The sequence below is a fragment of the Penicillium argentinense genome (genome assembly GCF_028826775.1).
Source record: "Penicillium argentinense strain IBT 30761 chromosome Unknown utg000009l_segment0_segment0, whole genome shotgun sequence".
In the NCBI taxonomy this organism is placed as follows: domain Eukaryota; kingdom Fungi; phylum Ascomycota; class Eurotiomycetes; order Eurotiales; family Aspergillaceae; genus Penicillium; species Penicillium argentinense.
The window spans coordinates 765,137-780,317 of record NW_026622668.1 but is presented as its reverse complement, the minus strand read 5'-3'; the positions used below and the strand labels follow the sequence as shown (position 1 = coordinate 780,317).

The 15,181-nt window shown below is 51.6% G+C and overlaps 8 protein-coding genes across 8 annotated transcripts; 3 read left to right on the top strand and 5 right to left on the bottom strand.

Moving 5' to 3' along the window:
* Positions 1-31: 31 nt before the first annotated feature.
* Positions 32-1,297, bottom strand: N7532_007892 (Zn(II)2Cys6 transcription factor; the record flags this gene model as incomplete). The annotated part of the gene is made up of 1 exon (XM_056620384.1): positions 32-1,297. One exon carries the CDS (start codon positions 1,295-1,297, stop codon positions 32-34), a length of 1,266 nt encoding a protein of 421 aa, XP_056471190.1.
* A 1,915-nt stretch (positions 1,298-3,212) lies between these two features.
* Positions 3,213-3,890, top strand: N7532_007891 (uncharacterized protein; the record flags this gene model as incomplete). The annotated part of the gene is made up of 1 exon (XM_056620383.1): positions 3,213-3,890. One exon carries the CDS (start codon positions 3,213-3,215, stop codon positions 3,888-3,890), a length of 678 nt encoding a protein of 225 aa, XP_056471189.1.
* A 205-nt stretch (positions 3,891-4,095) lies between these two features.
* Positions 4,096-5,027, bottom strand: N7532_007890 (glutathione S-transferase family protein; the record flags this gene model as incomplete). Its single annotated transcript, XM_056620382.1, has 3 exons — positions 4,096-4,198; positions 4,280-4,602; positions 4,683-5,027. The coding sequence occupies 3 exons, from the start codon at positions 5,025-5,027 to the stop codon at positions 4,096-4,098; spliced, it is 771 nt and encodes a 256-aa protein (XP_056471188.1).
* Positions 5,028-5,845: 818 nt separating this feature from the next.
* Positions 5,846-7,093, bottom strand: N7532_007889 (OmtB; the record flags this gene model as incomplete). The annotated part of the gene is made up of 3 exons (XM_056620381.1): positions 5,846-6,590; positions 6,638-6,888; positions 6,959-7,093. The coding sequence occupies 3 exons, from the start codon at positions 7,091-7,093 to the stop codon at positions 5,846-5,848; spliced, it is 1,131 nt and encodes a 376-aa protein (XP_056471187.1).
* A 992-nt stretch (positions 7,094-8,085) lies between these two features.
* N7532_007888 (uncharacterized protein) lies at positions 8,086-10,020 on the bottom strand (the record flags this gene model as incomplete). The annotated part of the gene is made up of 5 exons (XM_056620380.1): positions 8,086-8,558; positions 8,616-9,596; positions 9,651-9,690; positions 9,738-9,834; positions 9,893-10,020. The coding sequence occupies 5 exons, from the start codon at positions 10,018-10,020 to the stop codon at positions 8,086-8,088; spliced, it is 1,719 nt and encodes a 572-aa protein (XP_056471186.1).
* A 461-nt stretch (positions 10,021-10,481) lies between these two features.
* On the top strand, positions 10,482-12,013 carry N7532_007887 (MCT family MFS transporter; the record flags this gene model as incomplete). Its single annotated transcript, XM_056620379.1, has 5 exons — positions 10,482-10,761; positions 10,812-11,017; positions 11,080-11,374; positions 11,428-11,530; positions 11,587-12,013. The coding sequence occupies 5 exons, from the start codon at positions 10,482-10,484 to the stop codon at positions 12,011-12,013; spliced, it is 1,311 nt and encodes a 436-aa protein (XP_056471185.1).
* Positions 12,014-12,236: 223 nt separating this feature from the next.
* N7532_007886 (amidohydrolase family protein) lies at positions 12,237-13,622 on the bottom strand (the record flags this gene model as incomplete). Its single annotated transcript, XM_056620378.1, has 1 exon — positions 12,237-13,622. One exon carries the CDS (start codon positions 13,620-13,622, stop codon positions 12,237-12,239), a length of 1,386 nt encoding a protein of 461 aa, XP_056471184.1.
* A 511-nt stretch (positions 13,623-14,133) lies between these two features.
* nscB (metallo-beta-lactamase type thioesterase nscB) lies at positions 14,134-15,167 on the top strand (the record flags this gene model as incomplete). Its single annotated transcript, XM_056620377.1, has 2 exons — positions 14,134-14,346; positions 14,436-15,167. The coding sequence occupies 2 exons, from the start codon at positions 14,134-14,136 to the stop codon at positions 15,165-15,167; spliced, it is 945 nt and encodes a 314-aa protein (XP_056471183.1).
* Positions 15,168-15,181: the final 14 nt, after the last annotated feature.

The window sequence follows — 15,181 nt, the reverse complement described above, 5'->3', positions numbered from 1 at the left end:
TTTTTTAAGACATCACAGTCATGATTAATCACTACCTCCCAGAATCCGTATATCCCATCTGAAAAGCTTCATTCGTAACCAATCGCAGCCGCTGCTTGAGCGACTCCGCAAGTCCGGAAAGTGTACTCGACGACTGCAGCTGACTGTCCCCCTTGTACTTGCAAGAGAATTGCATCACCACATTCGCCAGCTTGGAAAGTTCCTCCAAGACCTGCATGGAAGATACTTCGCATTGAAACTCATTTTTGCTTGAGCGCAGGCTTGCCATTTCCCCGAAATCAGTCTGTTCAATATCCCCCTGCAGTCCCATGGACGCGTTTGCGTTTGGACAGGCATTCCCAGCCATAGAAGTCTCGCGATGAAAGAGTGAATCGTATACGTCCAGAATTGTCAAGCAGACAGAAGCAACCAGGATAGCCACGTAGGTCTTTTGTGAACAAGGACACACGAGGATCGTGGAGAGACGATTAATTGCCGATGAGGCTTTTTGCATGCGAGTCACAAGCCCAGATCCATCCAAACCATCACTTGAGGCTTCGATTCCCTTCTGAGGTTTCTGCAAGCCCCGCAGGATCTCGATGGCACTAGTCACACAATCTGACTCAGACGAATCGGAGCTGGGCGTTTGATCGCACGAGAGATTTCCATCGAACGCATCAGCACTAGTTACTTGGTCCATGCTTTGATCCAGTGCGAGAGGCATGTCGAGGAGGATATTGGAGTCGGCGTCCGACAGCTGGGCCCAGTGTGAGGAACTATCACTGCTCAAAGCGTCCGAGAAATTGAAGAGATCCAAGTCCATCACCGGCTGCATCTGGACAGGACTCAATTTATGCGCTTCGAACCCTCCCAGCGCGCATGAATCTTCTGAAAAAGCAGTGGTGCTTGTCGCATGCTCTTCCATCATCGGAGAGAGATATAGTTCATCAAGCCAATGCAGTGGATTCTGGCTATCCCGCTCCCAACTACCAGGACTCTGCAGAAATGTCTCATCCCGAGTCGTCGGAGGTAGGTCCTTCGGAGTACTCGGGAGATTCTCGTTCGTCGTCCTCCTCGTCGGACAAGAACGCGCTTCCGGCGATTTGCGGATGGTGGTTCGACGGTTGGGATGCGGCCGTCCGATGCGCCGCGCCGGACTGTAGAAGCACGGATAGCCCAGCTTGCGACATCGACTACAGACCGGTTTTTCCTTGTTACATTTGATTTTCGAGGAGGAGCACATGTCACAGCTGTCTTTGAGCTTTGGAGGTGCGCCGCCGCCGCTTCGAGATAAGGCTGTGTTGGTATTGGTGCTCATTGTTGCATAAGTTTGTGAATTGTACGAGGTCTGCCCTGTTGCAGGTTCTTTTCGAAGTCGGATGTTCTGAAGATATTCGTGACAATCGCAGACTCTAATATCCAGAGCGCCGTCTCAATACGAAGCACTCTTACAAGTAGTAGTACTCTCCGATCACGCAGAAATGTGCCCCATCTGGCCCCCAAAGCCCACTCAGGCTTGAGCTGACACATGCCCCCATCTAAAAATCGACATGGACAAGCGGCAGTGCGTATTACGAAGCTGCGGGCCAAACTCGCAATCTATCGTCATCTCGTGCTGACTAGTTCGTGGGCGCGGTGTGGACAGTGCCATCTTGCATAGCAGTGCTTGGCCTGACGAGGCTGGTTTGGTGATTGGTGGGAGCAGTGCCCTTAAAGCTGGTTTGTCCGTTTAGGAAGGGTTAGCGTGTCTCAGTGGACAACGGGTATACCATCCGCTGTACTGGTGGGTTAAACGTAAAATGGAGGAAAGAATAGTCCAGCTGGCAATGAGTGGTCCAGTGTACTCTTAACAGTGAAGACTAAGTTTGAGGCTAATACGAAGATGCTAAGCCTTGCGACAATACGACGTTAATGCTTTGGTGGAGGTTCATTACGATGTAACAGAAGGCAACAGGCAAAGCAGAGTTTCCTCGTTTTCGTCCAGCTGTCATAATTGTTTTTGCCATGTTTGTTCAGAAGTGGCGTTACGAGGCGCCAAGCGCCCCATGCAGCTAGTGTTCGCCACCCCCCGGCCCCAAAATAGGTACGGATCACGATCAAAACCCGAAATTGCTATCAGCAGGTAAGCTTTTCTGGAGAAAACCATGTCGAGGATAGAATGCAGAGAGTCAAAGATTATGCACCCGCCCGTTTGCAAGCCCTCGATCGCCTGGTGCAGTTGCTGATGCCGTTCGCGCTGCTGTCCTTGACGTCTGTGGTTGCATCTTGCATAGATCTCGCGGCCATGTGGCCTACCCCTGTTATCATCGGGTGTGCCAGTGGTCTTGCTAAAAGCCGAGAATCATCCGATGCGTTGGAGCAGACTCCATGTCGCGTGCACCAGCTGGCAAGACAATTCAGCTCGTGGGGCGATTTACCCGGCTGGCCCCAGCATCGAAAAGGAAAGGCGTGCAGTGGGGAATTCTGCATTCCCGGTTGAGAGGGAAGCTATAGGTTTAGAGCCGTTTGCCGGGGAGCCTCCACGGCGATCCATCTGAAAAAGGTCGGTCGCCATCGCAGTCCGGTTCTGATCGCATAAGATCGTGAGGATCAAGTGGGCACGATGCCAGGCAAGAAGAGCCAGACACTGCAGTTTGCAGCTGGGAAGAATAGGGTCATCGGTTCGTCTGCCCTGGTGCAGGAAGCACTGCGATGATGTGGTAAGCCGTTGCTGTGGGGGCCGGTCATATCAGACTAGGCCAACTCCAACTATGCAGGCCGATGCGAGCCTGCGGCCCAACTGCGCCACCCAGATGGGTCGAATAACACGAGATAATCGAGAGGAATTACTGCTCGTGGTTAACCACAAGTACAGGGCTAAATGGGGAAAGTGACATTGGGTGCCTGGGGGTTCACGAGCGGTCAAAACAGGAGAGCTGTGCGAAGCGGAGCGCATCAGCAGTCCGCAATTCGGGAGATCGACGCTGCCGTTTAAATAGATTAGCCTACCCCAAATACAGCCAGGAATAACAGCATTGCCTCATAAACAATCACTACAGCAATGGTGGACACAATCAATTTCGAGGTAAATTCTACCAGTTGTCTAAACACTACAGCATAGAGCTAATAATTCTCTGCACGACAAGATTCTCGATCACTCCAAATTTCCAGCATATAACCTCCACGATCTATCTCCAGCCGAACATCTACAAAACCGAGAGCCTCAAAAACCAAACTTCTTATCTGCACACAAAATGCGCAACCTATCTCAAACCAGCAATCGGCATTCAACATCATCATGGCCCAAACAAAACTTCACCTGCACCAAAAAAGATAAAACCTGCACCTCCTCCATCCTCCAAGCCCTCCAAGCCCTCTGCATCCCCCCAACAGCCTGCCTCTCCATAACCGACGACCTCTTTACCGCCACCTGCAAACCGAGCCCAAATCCGAATCCCGGACAAGGACCATTCCGCAAGATGGACGAAGCGCTCATGACAAACCGCTCTATCATCAACCTCGCCTCGACCGTCCTACAATGCCCCTGCTCGGCAACGCCGTCCGTGCAGTTACTACTTGTTACGATCTGCGACAGACTGGTTGCATGGTACAGGGCGATGATGCGCAGTGAGGATAATTTTGCGCCGGTCGGATTCATGTCGGTGCAGGATGACGATGAGCGGATTGTACCGCTGCCTATTATGATAGGTGGGTTTGCGGTTGATCCGGTTATTCAGATGCGGATGCGGGAGCAGTTGGTTTGTGGGGAGCTTGGGAGGGTTGAGGAGTTGATTAGGAGGTTTGCGGAGAGGGTGCAGGAGACGAGGGAGAGTTTAGACGTCGGGCAGGGGGAGAAGATTTTCGAGATTTTGAATAGCTTGTTGAGGGATCAGTTGAGGGCGAAGGCTTGTGTTATGAGGAGGGTAGTTTAGTCTTATTGTGGTGTTCAAATTGTGCTTTATTCTTAGAAGGTTGGTATAGATGGTAAATTTACACTGAAAAGAGGACGGGACTATATAAAGGATGAAGAAACTTGGATTAGAACGATTCATGAATTATGGAATTTTAAAAGCATGGATTGAGAAGTACAATGGTATCAGTTTTCATCCTCAAAGGAAAATAACATGCATCACCAGATTACTCCCAAATCTCATAATCCGGAAAATACTTGTCATGAATCCGCCTCGCATATTCCACAATCGCCGGATACCCCTTGACAATTTCCTTGCTATCCGGAGCTCTGCCGAAAGTCAACACACGTTCTATTCTATTCTAGCGAAGCCACAAGGCCCAGCCCATTGGAAGAAGGGGAAATACTTACGCCGCACAGACCAAAGCAGCAACGACAAATCCAAAGACCACCGCATCAGCCTCAGTAGGCTTATCCCCACCCCACACCCAGAAAGGACCCTCCTCTCTCGCCTGGGCATGCGCTGCCGAAACAACGGCGTTAATAGATTCCCAGACCTCATCGCGCGCGGCAGCGATTTCCTCAGCGGAGAGAGTGCCGGTTCCTTGGCCCTGCAGGTTCCGGACGTTCTTGTTGTAGATTATGTTCCCGAGAACGACCTGTACAGGCCAGGGGACGCTGGCGAGGATCTTGGAGCGCATGGTGTAGTAGTTTTGGACCCATCGTTCGTGGCCCTGGATTGGTCAGTCATGGCTTTTTTGGAGGGTGTGGCGTGTGGCTTGCTGGCACGGCCTGCTGCTGTGGGGCTGGTTACCTGGTAAAAATAGAGCTTATCCTCCAACAGAGCCTTGAGGGCGAGGTCCTGCGCCTTTTCGACGGGCGAAAGTCGGGCGTTGAGATCGGTGAGACTTCCAGCCTCGATGAAGGATTTCGTGATCAGGGCGGAGTCGCCGAGTGATTCGGTCTTAACGTCGCGCTCCAGAGTGATGTATGGGACCTTGCCTCGAGGCGCTTTGAGGGGTGACCCTGTATCGACCTTGTAGGCAATGTTGTCGAAGCGCAGGCGGGCCTCGAGCTTGTTCACGAAGGGCGACCAGGTGTAGCAGCCTTTTTCGGGGAAGCCCCGGAAGACGGTGATGGATTTGAGTGAGGCGGCCATGACGAGCGATGATGAGGGAGGAGTGTGTTTTTGAGCAGGGAAGAAAAAAGCTGATTATTTAAAAAGGCGCAAGGGGGCGTTCCGGATTGGACATACATGGCGACCCAAGTAGCCCCGCGTCGGAGGCCGCACAAAGAACGCAAACCGCGACGGGCTCCGGCCAACAGGCAGGAGGCTTAGAAATGCGAGAACTTGGTAAGCATGTGCGAATTCGCTAAGAGCAGCCACCACATGAGTGGTAGGCGCATTGTTGTCGGCCCCAACGAGCATGGGGCCGGGCTTTGGCGGCCTTTGGCGAACGACCGAGCACCGTCAGCAAGAGGACAAAGCAGCGCCCACGCTAAATTGTCGGGGTCGAATCTTAACTCATGATCCGCACGGTCCGGCATCTGCGGCTTTTGGGCGCCCCACTTGCAGCCGCAGCTTACTGGAGGCCGCTATTACCAGTAGTAGTGCGTATTTCGACGTGGGGGTTCCGGAATACGATTAGAGTTTGACTTTGTTTACTCTATACGAGATTCTTCGTCTCGGCTAGTTGGGATCCCAATATTCATGGAATGTCCAGACAACCAATCCTTGTGCCTAGTTTCCTTTTCAAACCAAGATCGCATTCTGAAACATTTAGCGCCACTGACAATGAAGACTCAGGTTAGTGCTGAGAGGCGCTAGACTACAACCCTGCAGTGAGCTGTAGAATTTACCAAAAACTTATTTTTAAAGTGGGCCAATAATCAGCTTTGATTGACAATTAGATACTGGCAGCTCTATACGAAAAATCACAAACATGGAAAAGAAATCTCAGCTCCTTAAAGACGGCTCTATTGCGGCAGCTGGGCCACAATAACGGAGTGTCGCATCATAGGGTGATACGGCCGGATCTCCACAAGACTCAACCCAGCACGATCAAGCAGCGACCGCCACTGACTCTCCGTCCGCTCATGCGCACCGAGCATAGCCAACATATGCAAATCCAGACAAGCAGACCACCAGTGTACCTCAGTATCCGGCAACGCCATATCATCAATGAGAATTACCGACTCGGCATTCATGGCCGGAACCAACTGTCCCAGAATTTCGAGCGACTTCTCATCGTCCCAATCATGCAGCACGGTACGCAGGTAGTACGCCTTGGCGCCAATAATGGGCTGCGGCTCAAAGAAATTGTGCGCCATCAGCTCCACGCCTCCGACCGGCGGTGCGACCGCGATCGTCTCGGGTAGATCCTGGACGATGATTCGGCCCGGGAGGTCGGGGTAGCGCGCGCGCAGACGGGCGGATTGGTGGCCGATGTTGCCGCCCACGTCGACGAAGAGGGCTTGGTCAGGGCTGATGTTGGAGGCGAGCGAGGGGATTGAGAAAACGTCAAGCCAGTCACCTTCGCGGGGAACGCTCATAAGTGACTGGAACCATTTTAGGTGGTCGGGGTGTTGCTTGGCCCAGGGGAAGAAGGGGAGTTCTGTGTTGAAGCCGTTGTTCCAGGCGAGGGTCTTGCCGGTGTCGGTGTAGCCGTTTGCTTTGAGGGTTTCGGGGAGGGCTTGGTAGACGGGGCCGCCGATGTTGAAGCTGGGTGTGTTAGTGTTGATCCTCTGTTTTACTTGAGGATTTCTTACATGTAGTAGATGCAGTCTTGGATGACGGGGTTGGCCAGAGATTTGGTGGCTGGGTTTGCCTTGAAATGATCTTTGCTTGTTTCCGTCACCTCGCGGGTGGAGGCGAGGTAGCGAAGCAAACGGCGCAGCAGCGATGGAGCTGCTCGTGTTTGCTCGGCCAGGGCGTTGACACTGAGAGGCTCATCGCTGGCTGCCAGAATGCGGAATAGACCGAGGTCGCAGCCAATGCGGACGACAGTCAGCTCCAGTTGCTATAAGGTGGAACGAGTGAGCCTGAGACCGGGGGCAAGAGAGAAATGAAATTGATGTTGTATAATTTACCATGTTAAAGAAACGCAGCATCAGATCGTGTGAGGTCTCTGTCGCCTCGGCCGCTGACCGTAGGGCGCCCTGCATCTGGAGACGACCCGTCTCGTTGGAGAGGAAGCGACCTTCGTTGATATCGGGGATAGTCATTGTGATTAAAACTGAGAAAAGGCACTCTGAAATTTTTTGAATGAGGTGTAATGATCTATCTTCCTCGCGAATCTTGAAGTTTTTATGTTCGCTGTCGGTTCTGTTGACTGCCGGACAGTCGGGCGAGGCTGCCATCCAGATCCACGCTGACAGACATGCCTCTGCCCGGATTCCGACCTTGTCGGAGGCCTGTACCGGACCCCACGGTCTTTGCGCGGATTTTGTACGGGATTCGGTCGGTTTTTGATGTAACTGATTTTCTTCGACTGCATGTTAAATTTTGAGAACCAAGGGGCTTACGTATTGTCGCTAGGTTTCTGGTTTCCGGTGGCCGCCAAAAAGCGTCTCGACAATGTGGCCCGCATGTTTTCTGAAGACATTGACGGAACTACTTTTTCTTTCTTTCTTTTTCCACAAGTTTAATATTAGTTCAAAGGCGCTTTCAATAATAAGGTAGAACGAGAAAGAATTTGCTGTCTCGCAAATTCAATGTCTCACAGTTAATCTCCGTCCGATCAGAATGTCGAGCGTGTTATATTTTGCTTTAGGATCGAATATCGGCATGTCATAAGTGTGAAGATACATATTATAGTACATAGGTGAATTCATGTGATTCTTTGTATGTGATCAGTCAGACTTTTAGCTATTACTCCTTATGAATTTGTAGAATAATGACATGCAAAGAGCAGAAATTTCATTGACACTGGAAGCTGCTACTGTTCCGCAAAAAGGATGGAACCAGACAGCATATCGCAGAATAAGTTAACCTCTCCAAAATTAAAATGATCAGATCATTACATGGATCTGATCAGTTCTATAAGGATCATAAGATACCTAAACTTTCGAACAGATGAACATATTCACGATTAATTGTGAGATTTTCAAGGTGGATGGTTACAACAGGCGACTGCGATAATCATAAATTCTCATCTAGCGAAACTAACATATATTACCATCTAGTCACATTCTTAATCCGAATTCAAGGTAAAAATCTAATGAGCTTCAACAGCAATCTTCTCCTCCACCACAGGCTCAGACACAGTCGGTGGCATGGCACCCATCTTATTCTCACCAGTCAAAAGACCAAGAACATCCACCGTGTCCGACTTGTCCCCAGAGACGGGCTTAACAAGTCCCAGCTTGCCACGCTCCAGGTTAGCCGTAAGGCCACCAATAGTATCGGTGCTGAAAGTGTCGATGTTGATGGTATCTTCCGACCGGAGCATCTGACGAGCACGGATCGAGTTCATAATTCGAATTTCCTCGGCGGACATGGAGGACTCGAGCTCGCCTTTGGTTTTAGAATCGAGAGTGTCGTCATTCAGACCGAGCTTTTCCATCTTCTCCAAAACGGCGTCTTTCTGCTCTGGTGGGATGGGGATGAACGCTCGGTAGCAAAAGTCGATTGTTTCGGAGATTTCAGACTCGGTGAGGCGGGCTTTGACGTCGACAGTGCCCTGAATGACTGAATACGGGCAGTTTGTTAATATGTGCGTGCACTTAAGAATCTAGGACTACTTACTCGGTCGGAAGAATGAGAAAGCACGATCGAAGGTCGTCTCATCCCAGTCAGTCAGTACAGACTCCTCTTGGTCCTTGATCTGCTTGAGTGCACTCAAAACAACCAGCAAAAAGCGAGTGTAACCTTCAGCAACCTTCTTCGAGTGCCAATCAGCCGCAGAATTCTCATCACAGTCCCCACGCTTCACGGCACAAATGGTCGTCGCAGCGGACAGACCACTCGCCAAGGCAAGATGAACACCCGATGAAAAGAATGGATCAATAAAGCAACCCGCATCACCGACCAAGCGAACATTGGGACTAGCATAGCTGGAAGCACTGTATGACCAGTCGGAAGCCGACTTGATATCAGAGACCAACTCAGCGCCGACAAGCAGCTTCTCCACGCCCGGAACAAGTTTCAAGTTCTCGAGGTAGAACTCCTTGCTGGACGGCGATCCCATCTCCTTCTTCTTCTGCGTGGCAATTGTCTGATTCCGGACAATACCCACCGACACCACATCACCGTGCAGAGGAATCGTCCACACCCAGCCACTGGCATCAGACAAAGCCTCAAAGTACGGCTGACCCTCGTAGGATTTGCCCACGCCGTAAGGAGTCATATTCTTCCAGTAGCCCCAGCTAGCGATATTCTTTAGGCCCTGATTGTAGCGACGGTTCTTGTAGTGCTTGGTGCTGACGAGGCCAACGCGCCCGCTGGCGTCGACGAGGTAGTTGAACTTGATGGTACCGGCGCTGCCATCCTTGCGGGACCAGCGGGCTGAAACGGGTCGGCCCGGGTTCGGCGCTGGGAACGCGGCCAGCTTGGCTTCCTCTGCATCGTCGGTATTCCACGGAACGAACTCCAGATCGCTCACCTTGACCCCGTCGAATGTCTTTGCGCCATTCTCACCGGCGTGTTTGAAGATGAGATGGTCGGCCTCGGAACGGACGACGTTCCAGGCGTAGCCGTTAGGTCCTCCTGCTGCGACGAAGTCGGTGACTACACCAAGGTATGTTAGAGCGCGAGATAGCTAATGGAGAAGACTATACTGACAAACTTCAGGCTTGGAGTTCAGCTTAAACATGGCACCATCCTAATCACTGTCAACAATATCCAGCCATCGCATTGTTGATTGCATACCTTGCGCTTGAATCCATAGCTGTCAAAGGTCTTGTCGAGATCGATAAATCGCAAAAAGTGACGGATCGAAGGAAGCATGCTCTCCCCGATGTGGTATCTGCCAGTCCTGGTCAGACAGGTCGATTCAAAGAAAGATCCATCATGAGCTGGCCTACCTCGGAAAAACATCGGCTTCCAGCAGGATGGTGTCGACACCCTCCCGCGCCAACGCTGCTGCCGTGTAGGAACCTCCGGGGCCGCCGCCAATCACTAGCACATCGCACTGCTCTGGGATGTTGGACATGGTGCAGGTATACAGAGTATGCTTGAAATACGCAAGTCGAATGACTGTCTGTTGATTTGATTATTCTACCACGAAGAGCGCTCTTCAATCGACTATTTATTTTCCATCGCTCGTCCCCGTCACTGCTGATGCTAGACAGCGCAGAAGGCCGGAAACCGACTCTGAGTGTGGCTGTCTCATTATGGGTAAGCAGTATATTTGCACTGCCAGGCCGCTCTTCTTTTAGCCATGCAGCCCCGGCGAGGTGCAGGGGTGGCCTGTTGGGCGCTTTCGGAGGCGCACAATGGCCAAAAGCCGCTCGGAGTCCGATGCTTCGTGAACGGCCGAGCCGGCGATTCCCTTTAACTTTGTCGCTTTTGGTTTCGCTGTCGCTATACATTGCAAAATTTAGTTTCGACCAGAGTGAGACTTTGCAGAGCACAGAAAGAAAAAAAGAGAAACTTCTACGCCGTCGATACAATATGGCTACTCGGAGCTCGATTACTCTCCAAACCCTCCGGGACAGCTCCCAGGAAATACCCACGCGAACAGAATCCACGATCGAAAAACCAAACTCACCATTCCAGAGTGACTTTCCCGAAGGTGGTAAACACGCCTGGCTCACCGTGGCCGGTGCGTCGGCTTGTCTGTTTGTATCCTTCGGATGGGTCAACTGTGTGGGTATTTTCCAGGAGTACTACCAGACGCATCAGTTGAAGGAGTATACTGCCTCTGAGATTGCGTGGATTCCATCATTACAGGGTTAGTACAATTGCAGCACCTTTGAGCAATCAGATCCTAATGGCTGTCAGTCTTCTTCATGATATTCAGTGGCTTGTTCGTGGGAAAAATTTACGACGATTACGGTCCACGCCCCCTGCTCCTGGCAGGAACTTTTTTCCACGTCTTCGGCTTGATGATGGCCAGCCTGGCAAAGACATACTACCAAATCCTTCTCAGCCAGGCTTTCTGTTCTGCCATTGGTGCGTCGATGGTATTCTACCCATCGTTCACGACTGTAAGTTCTATCTCGAGCAACCTCCATATCCAAATCCATATCCATATCCTAATTTTCTGAAGGTCTCAACATGGTTCCTCGCCAAACGAGGCGCAGCCATGGGCCTAGTCGTATCTGGCTCCTCTCTCGGCGGCGTCATCTTCCCCATCATGCTGATCCACCTCATTCCGGAAGTGGGCTTCGCCTGGTCTATGAGGATTTGCGCATTCCTTATTTTGGCTTTACTGGCTTTTGCGAATGCGACGATGCGATCGCGCGTTCCGCCTACCAAGCGGCCATTTGAGGTTATGGCGTTGCTGCGGCCGTTTAAGGAGCCGACTTTTCTCTTGTTGACTGCTGCTGTTTTCTTCTTCTATTGTGAGTTCCTTCTGCTGGCTGAGTGTGAGTGACCATGGCTGATACTTGCTCAGGGGGGATGTTCATTCCCATTACATTCATTGTCGAACACGCTCTGTCCCACGGCATGTCGCTGCATTTGGCTAATTATCTCGTTCCTATCCTCAACGGCGCAAGGTAAGTCAAACTCACACACTCATTCCACCATTAAATCACTAATAATGTTATGTTAGCATCTTCGGCCGAACAGTCCCCAACGCCCTCGCTGACAAAGTCGGCCACTTCAACGTAATGATCGTCATGAGCGGCTTCACAGCAATCCTCATCCTAGCCCTCTGGCTCCCAGCCACAGGCAACGCCGCCATCATCATCTTCGCCGCGCTTTTTGGGATCGGCTCCGGAGCCGGTGTAGGACTAACTCCCGCATTGTGCGCGAAGATCTCGCCTTTGCCTGAGATTGGTACGCGTACGGGTGCTGCCTTTTCTATCTCGGCGATTGCGGCGTTGACTGGTTCACCTATTGGTGGGAAGTTGGTTGCGGATGAGCACGGCTCGTTCAAGTATGCTATTGTCTTTGGGGGTGTGTCTTGTGCGATTGGGTGTATGTTGTTTATTGCGACGAGGGCTTCGTTGGTTGGGATGAAGATGGCTAAGATGTGAAGTTGATTGAGGTGGGATGGGCTGTTAATACCTCGTCTACATGGTGGAGATCTATTTGCGTGAATTAGAATGCCTTCAGTGAAATATCAGTACATTTCTGTGAATTCCTCAAACACTACTTCCATCAGTCTTCAAACTCACAAGTTCATACTAGTCCTGCGTGGAGAAAAACGAGATTGTCTTCGGCAAAGGTGAAAGTCTGCTGCTTAGTTGTGGTTAAAACTTATTTACCAACCCTGTCTGGGTTAGACTTTGAATCATCAGATTGCGGTTTCTGGGTAGACTTACTGGTATGTTCCAGCTTAATGTTCCAGGGTTTCCAGCGACCACCATGCGCCATGGTGGGCATAGGCCGACTGCGTGGCCACTCCTCCAGACCACCAATGAACACCACTTCGATATCTTCCACCCCCGACGCAAATACAAGTGCTGAAACATGGTCCCTGATCTCCCTAGTATGTGGCGGCTTGAGGAGGATCATGTCGGCCAATTTGCCCGTCTCCAAACTGCCCACCCGGTCCGCGATATTGAGCACTTGAGCAGCCCCTAGTGTGTGCATGAAATAAATTTCATGAGGGGCCAGGGCCCCTGCTGACTGTTTGCTCTGTCGAACGCTGTACAGACCCATTCGCATGTTTTCGAAAGGGTCGCAGCGGCCGCTTGCAGCTTCACCGTCCACGCCCAGTGCGATTGGGATGTCCTTCGGTAGGTCGAGGACACCACTGCCCAGTCGGCCGTTCGACAGGGGATTCCAGGTCATCCGCATGCCCGCTTTGGCAGCCTCTTGGACGATTTCAGGTGCAGTGCTGGTATGAAGGAAATGGCCAATAGTCATTTCCTGATGCACGAGTTCGAACTCCTTAAGCCACGCCCAGCCAGCTTTTCCGACGGCAATATGATTGGAGTCTGGACTCTCGAGATAACTGATGTAGCCATCCAAGCTGAACCGCTTCTTGATCATTGCCTCTGTTGCAAGTGTTCTTTTCTCATCATACTCCAGACCTTGGAGGACCATTCGGGAGCCGAAAAAGTGATCTGGGACATCGAATGTCGAACACCACGAGCGGAATAGTTCAGTACGTGCAATGGCTCTAGCCTCAGACCATCTTTTCGTGACGTGACCAATACTGAATCCGTGTACGAACCTAATTCCCGCGTCGAGCACGGCCTCAAACTGGGCCCGTTCTGCTCGACCATCTCGGAAAGCAAGGCAACACGTGGAGTTGAAGGCCGTCGTTATTCCCTTCCGGACATGACCCAAAGCCCCGTTGAAGGTGACCATATACATATCACAAGGCCTGACGCGTCTCATTGAATTGCCAACGACGGTTGACCACTCGGCGACGTTGCTGTTTGGGGCTCTCGAGGCAAGCCCATGTTGCCAGAGGTGGCTGTGGGCAGATACGAATCCGGGGAGTAACCACTTACCGGTGGCGTCAATGACCCTGTCAGCATTTTCAATCTTGTCCTTGGTCTCGGAGCCAATATACGCGATAGTTCCATCTTGTGCGACGAGCAGGTCTGCTGTTACGGGGTTCTCAGGTTCGCCCGGCTGGATCATCAGTGCATTCGTGATGGCGAGTCGGTACTTTCCCTTGGACTCGGACATGTTGGGTCTTGCCAGTAGATTTGTGATAGCGGTTTGAAAGGTGAGAAAAATTTGGAAGGATGTTGACGTTGAAGGTGGGAGGCTGCTGGGGTGTGCGGGAAAGTGCCGGCGTTATGCTTCAACACTAGAAATTCAAGGCCGCACCTGCCGCGGCCTGAAATCCAAGGCTACACTGAAGAAGTCTCAGCGCGGCGAAATTACCACGCTCGATCAACTGAACCGCAATTACCTTCTACGTTAGAGTCATTCGTGTCTTATCTCAGCACAGTTGCCTTTGCCGAGGGGCCTCGACCCAGTTACGTGCAGCAGTCCAGGTGGCATACTTCGTGACATCGGATTCCGAGCCTCAGCCACTCTTTGTTCGCCCCATCCGCCATCGAATCAGAGCTGGAGTGAATCTTGTCAGGCTGTCTTAGGCTGCTGCCAGATGAGACTTGCGGGTCTTTTTATACGTCGTGCGCAGCACACTTTTGCTCTGGTTGTCGGGTCTCAACGACCGCGTTCTACTATCATGGCACTCAACCCCATCCCCCTCAACCAGTGTGTCTGGGAGGACTATTTGTCTGCCCAAGAGGCTAGTCTGCCTCCGCTTGATGAAGTTGAAGATGTCACCGACCGTGTCATTCGTATTATGGGCGGCAACCCTGGAGAAATGCAGCTCCAGGGCACGAATACCTATCTCATCGGGACGGGCAAGTCTCGGATCTTGGTTGATACTGGTCAGGTAAATTATCCTATTCACAGCATTGCAATTATGCCGTAGATACTGGCATAATTTTCAAGTCGTGCGGTATCTAATTCTCTTCTGTCCAGGGAATCCCCATCTGGGCAGACAACATCATCCAACTCCTCACAGACCGCAACCTCGAAATATCTCACATCCTTCTCACTCACTGGCATGGCGACCATACGGGTGGCGTCCCCGATCTCATTGCCTATGACTCTCGTCTTGCGTCACGAGTATACAAGCACCAGCCCAGCCCAGGGCAACTACCCATCGAAGACGGACAGATCTTCCAGACACAAGGCGCCACCCTTCGAGCTCTTTTCACCCCCGGTCACGCAGTAGACCACATGTGCTTTATCCTCGAAGAGGAAAATGCTCTCTTCACGGGAGACAACGTTCTCGGACACGGATACAGCGTCGCAGAGGATCTGGGGGAATATATGAAAAGTCTCGAGAGGATGCATGATCGAAACTGTCAAGTTGGGTACCCGGCGCACGGAATTAAAATTCTCGACCTACCCCGGACTATTCAGCTCTATATCCGACACAAGAAGTTGCGAGAGCGACAGATTTATCAAGCCCTGACAAAAGCTGTTCGAACTACGCAGAATGCCAAGGGGAGTTTGACCTCGCGGGAGTTGGTGCATGCTCTGCATGGGGAGATTCCCGAGGAGCTGTTCAAGAATGCCTTTGAGCCCTTTATGACAGAGTCTTTGTGGAAATTGGCTGAAGAGCGCAAGGTGGGGTTCGAGGTGGTGAGAGGGCGACGACAATGGTTTTTGAATAAGAGGGGCTGGGCGGTTGATCCTGTGGCGTGATGTGCACTTTTGAC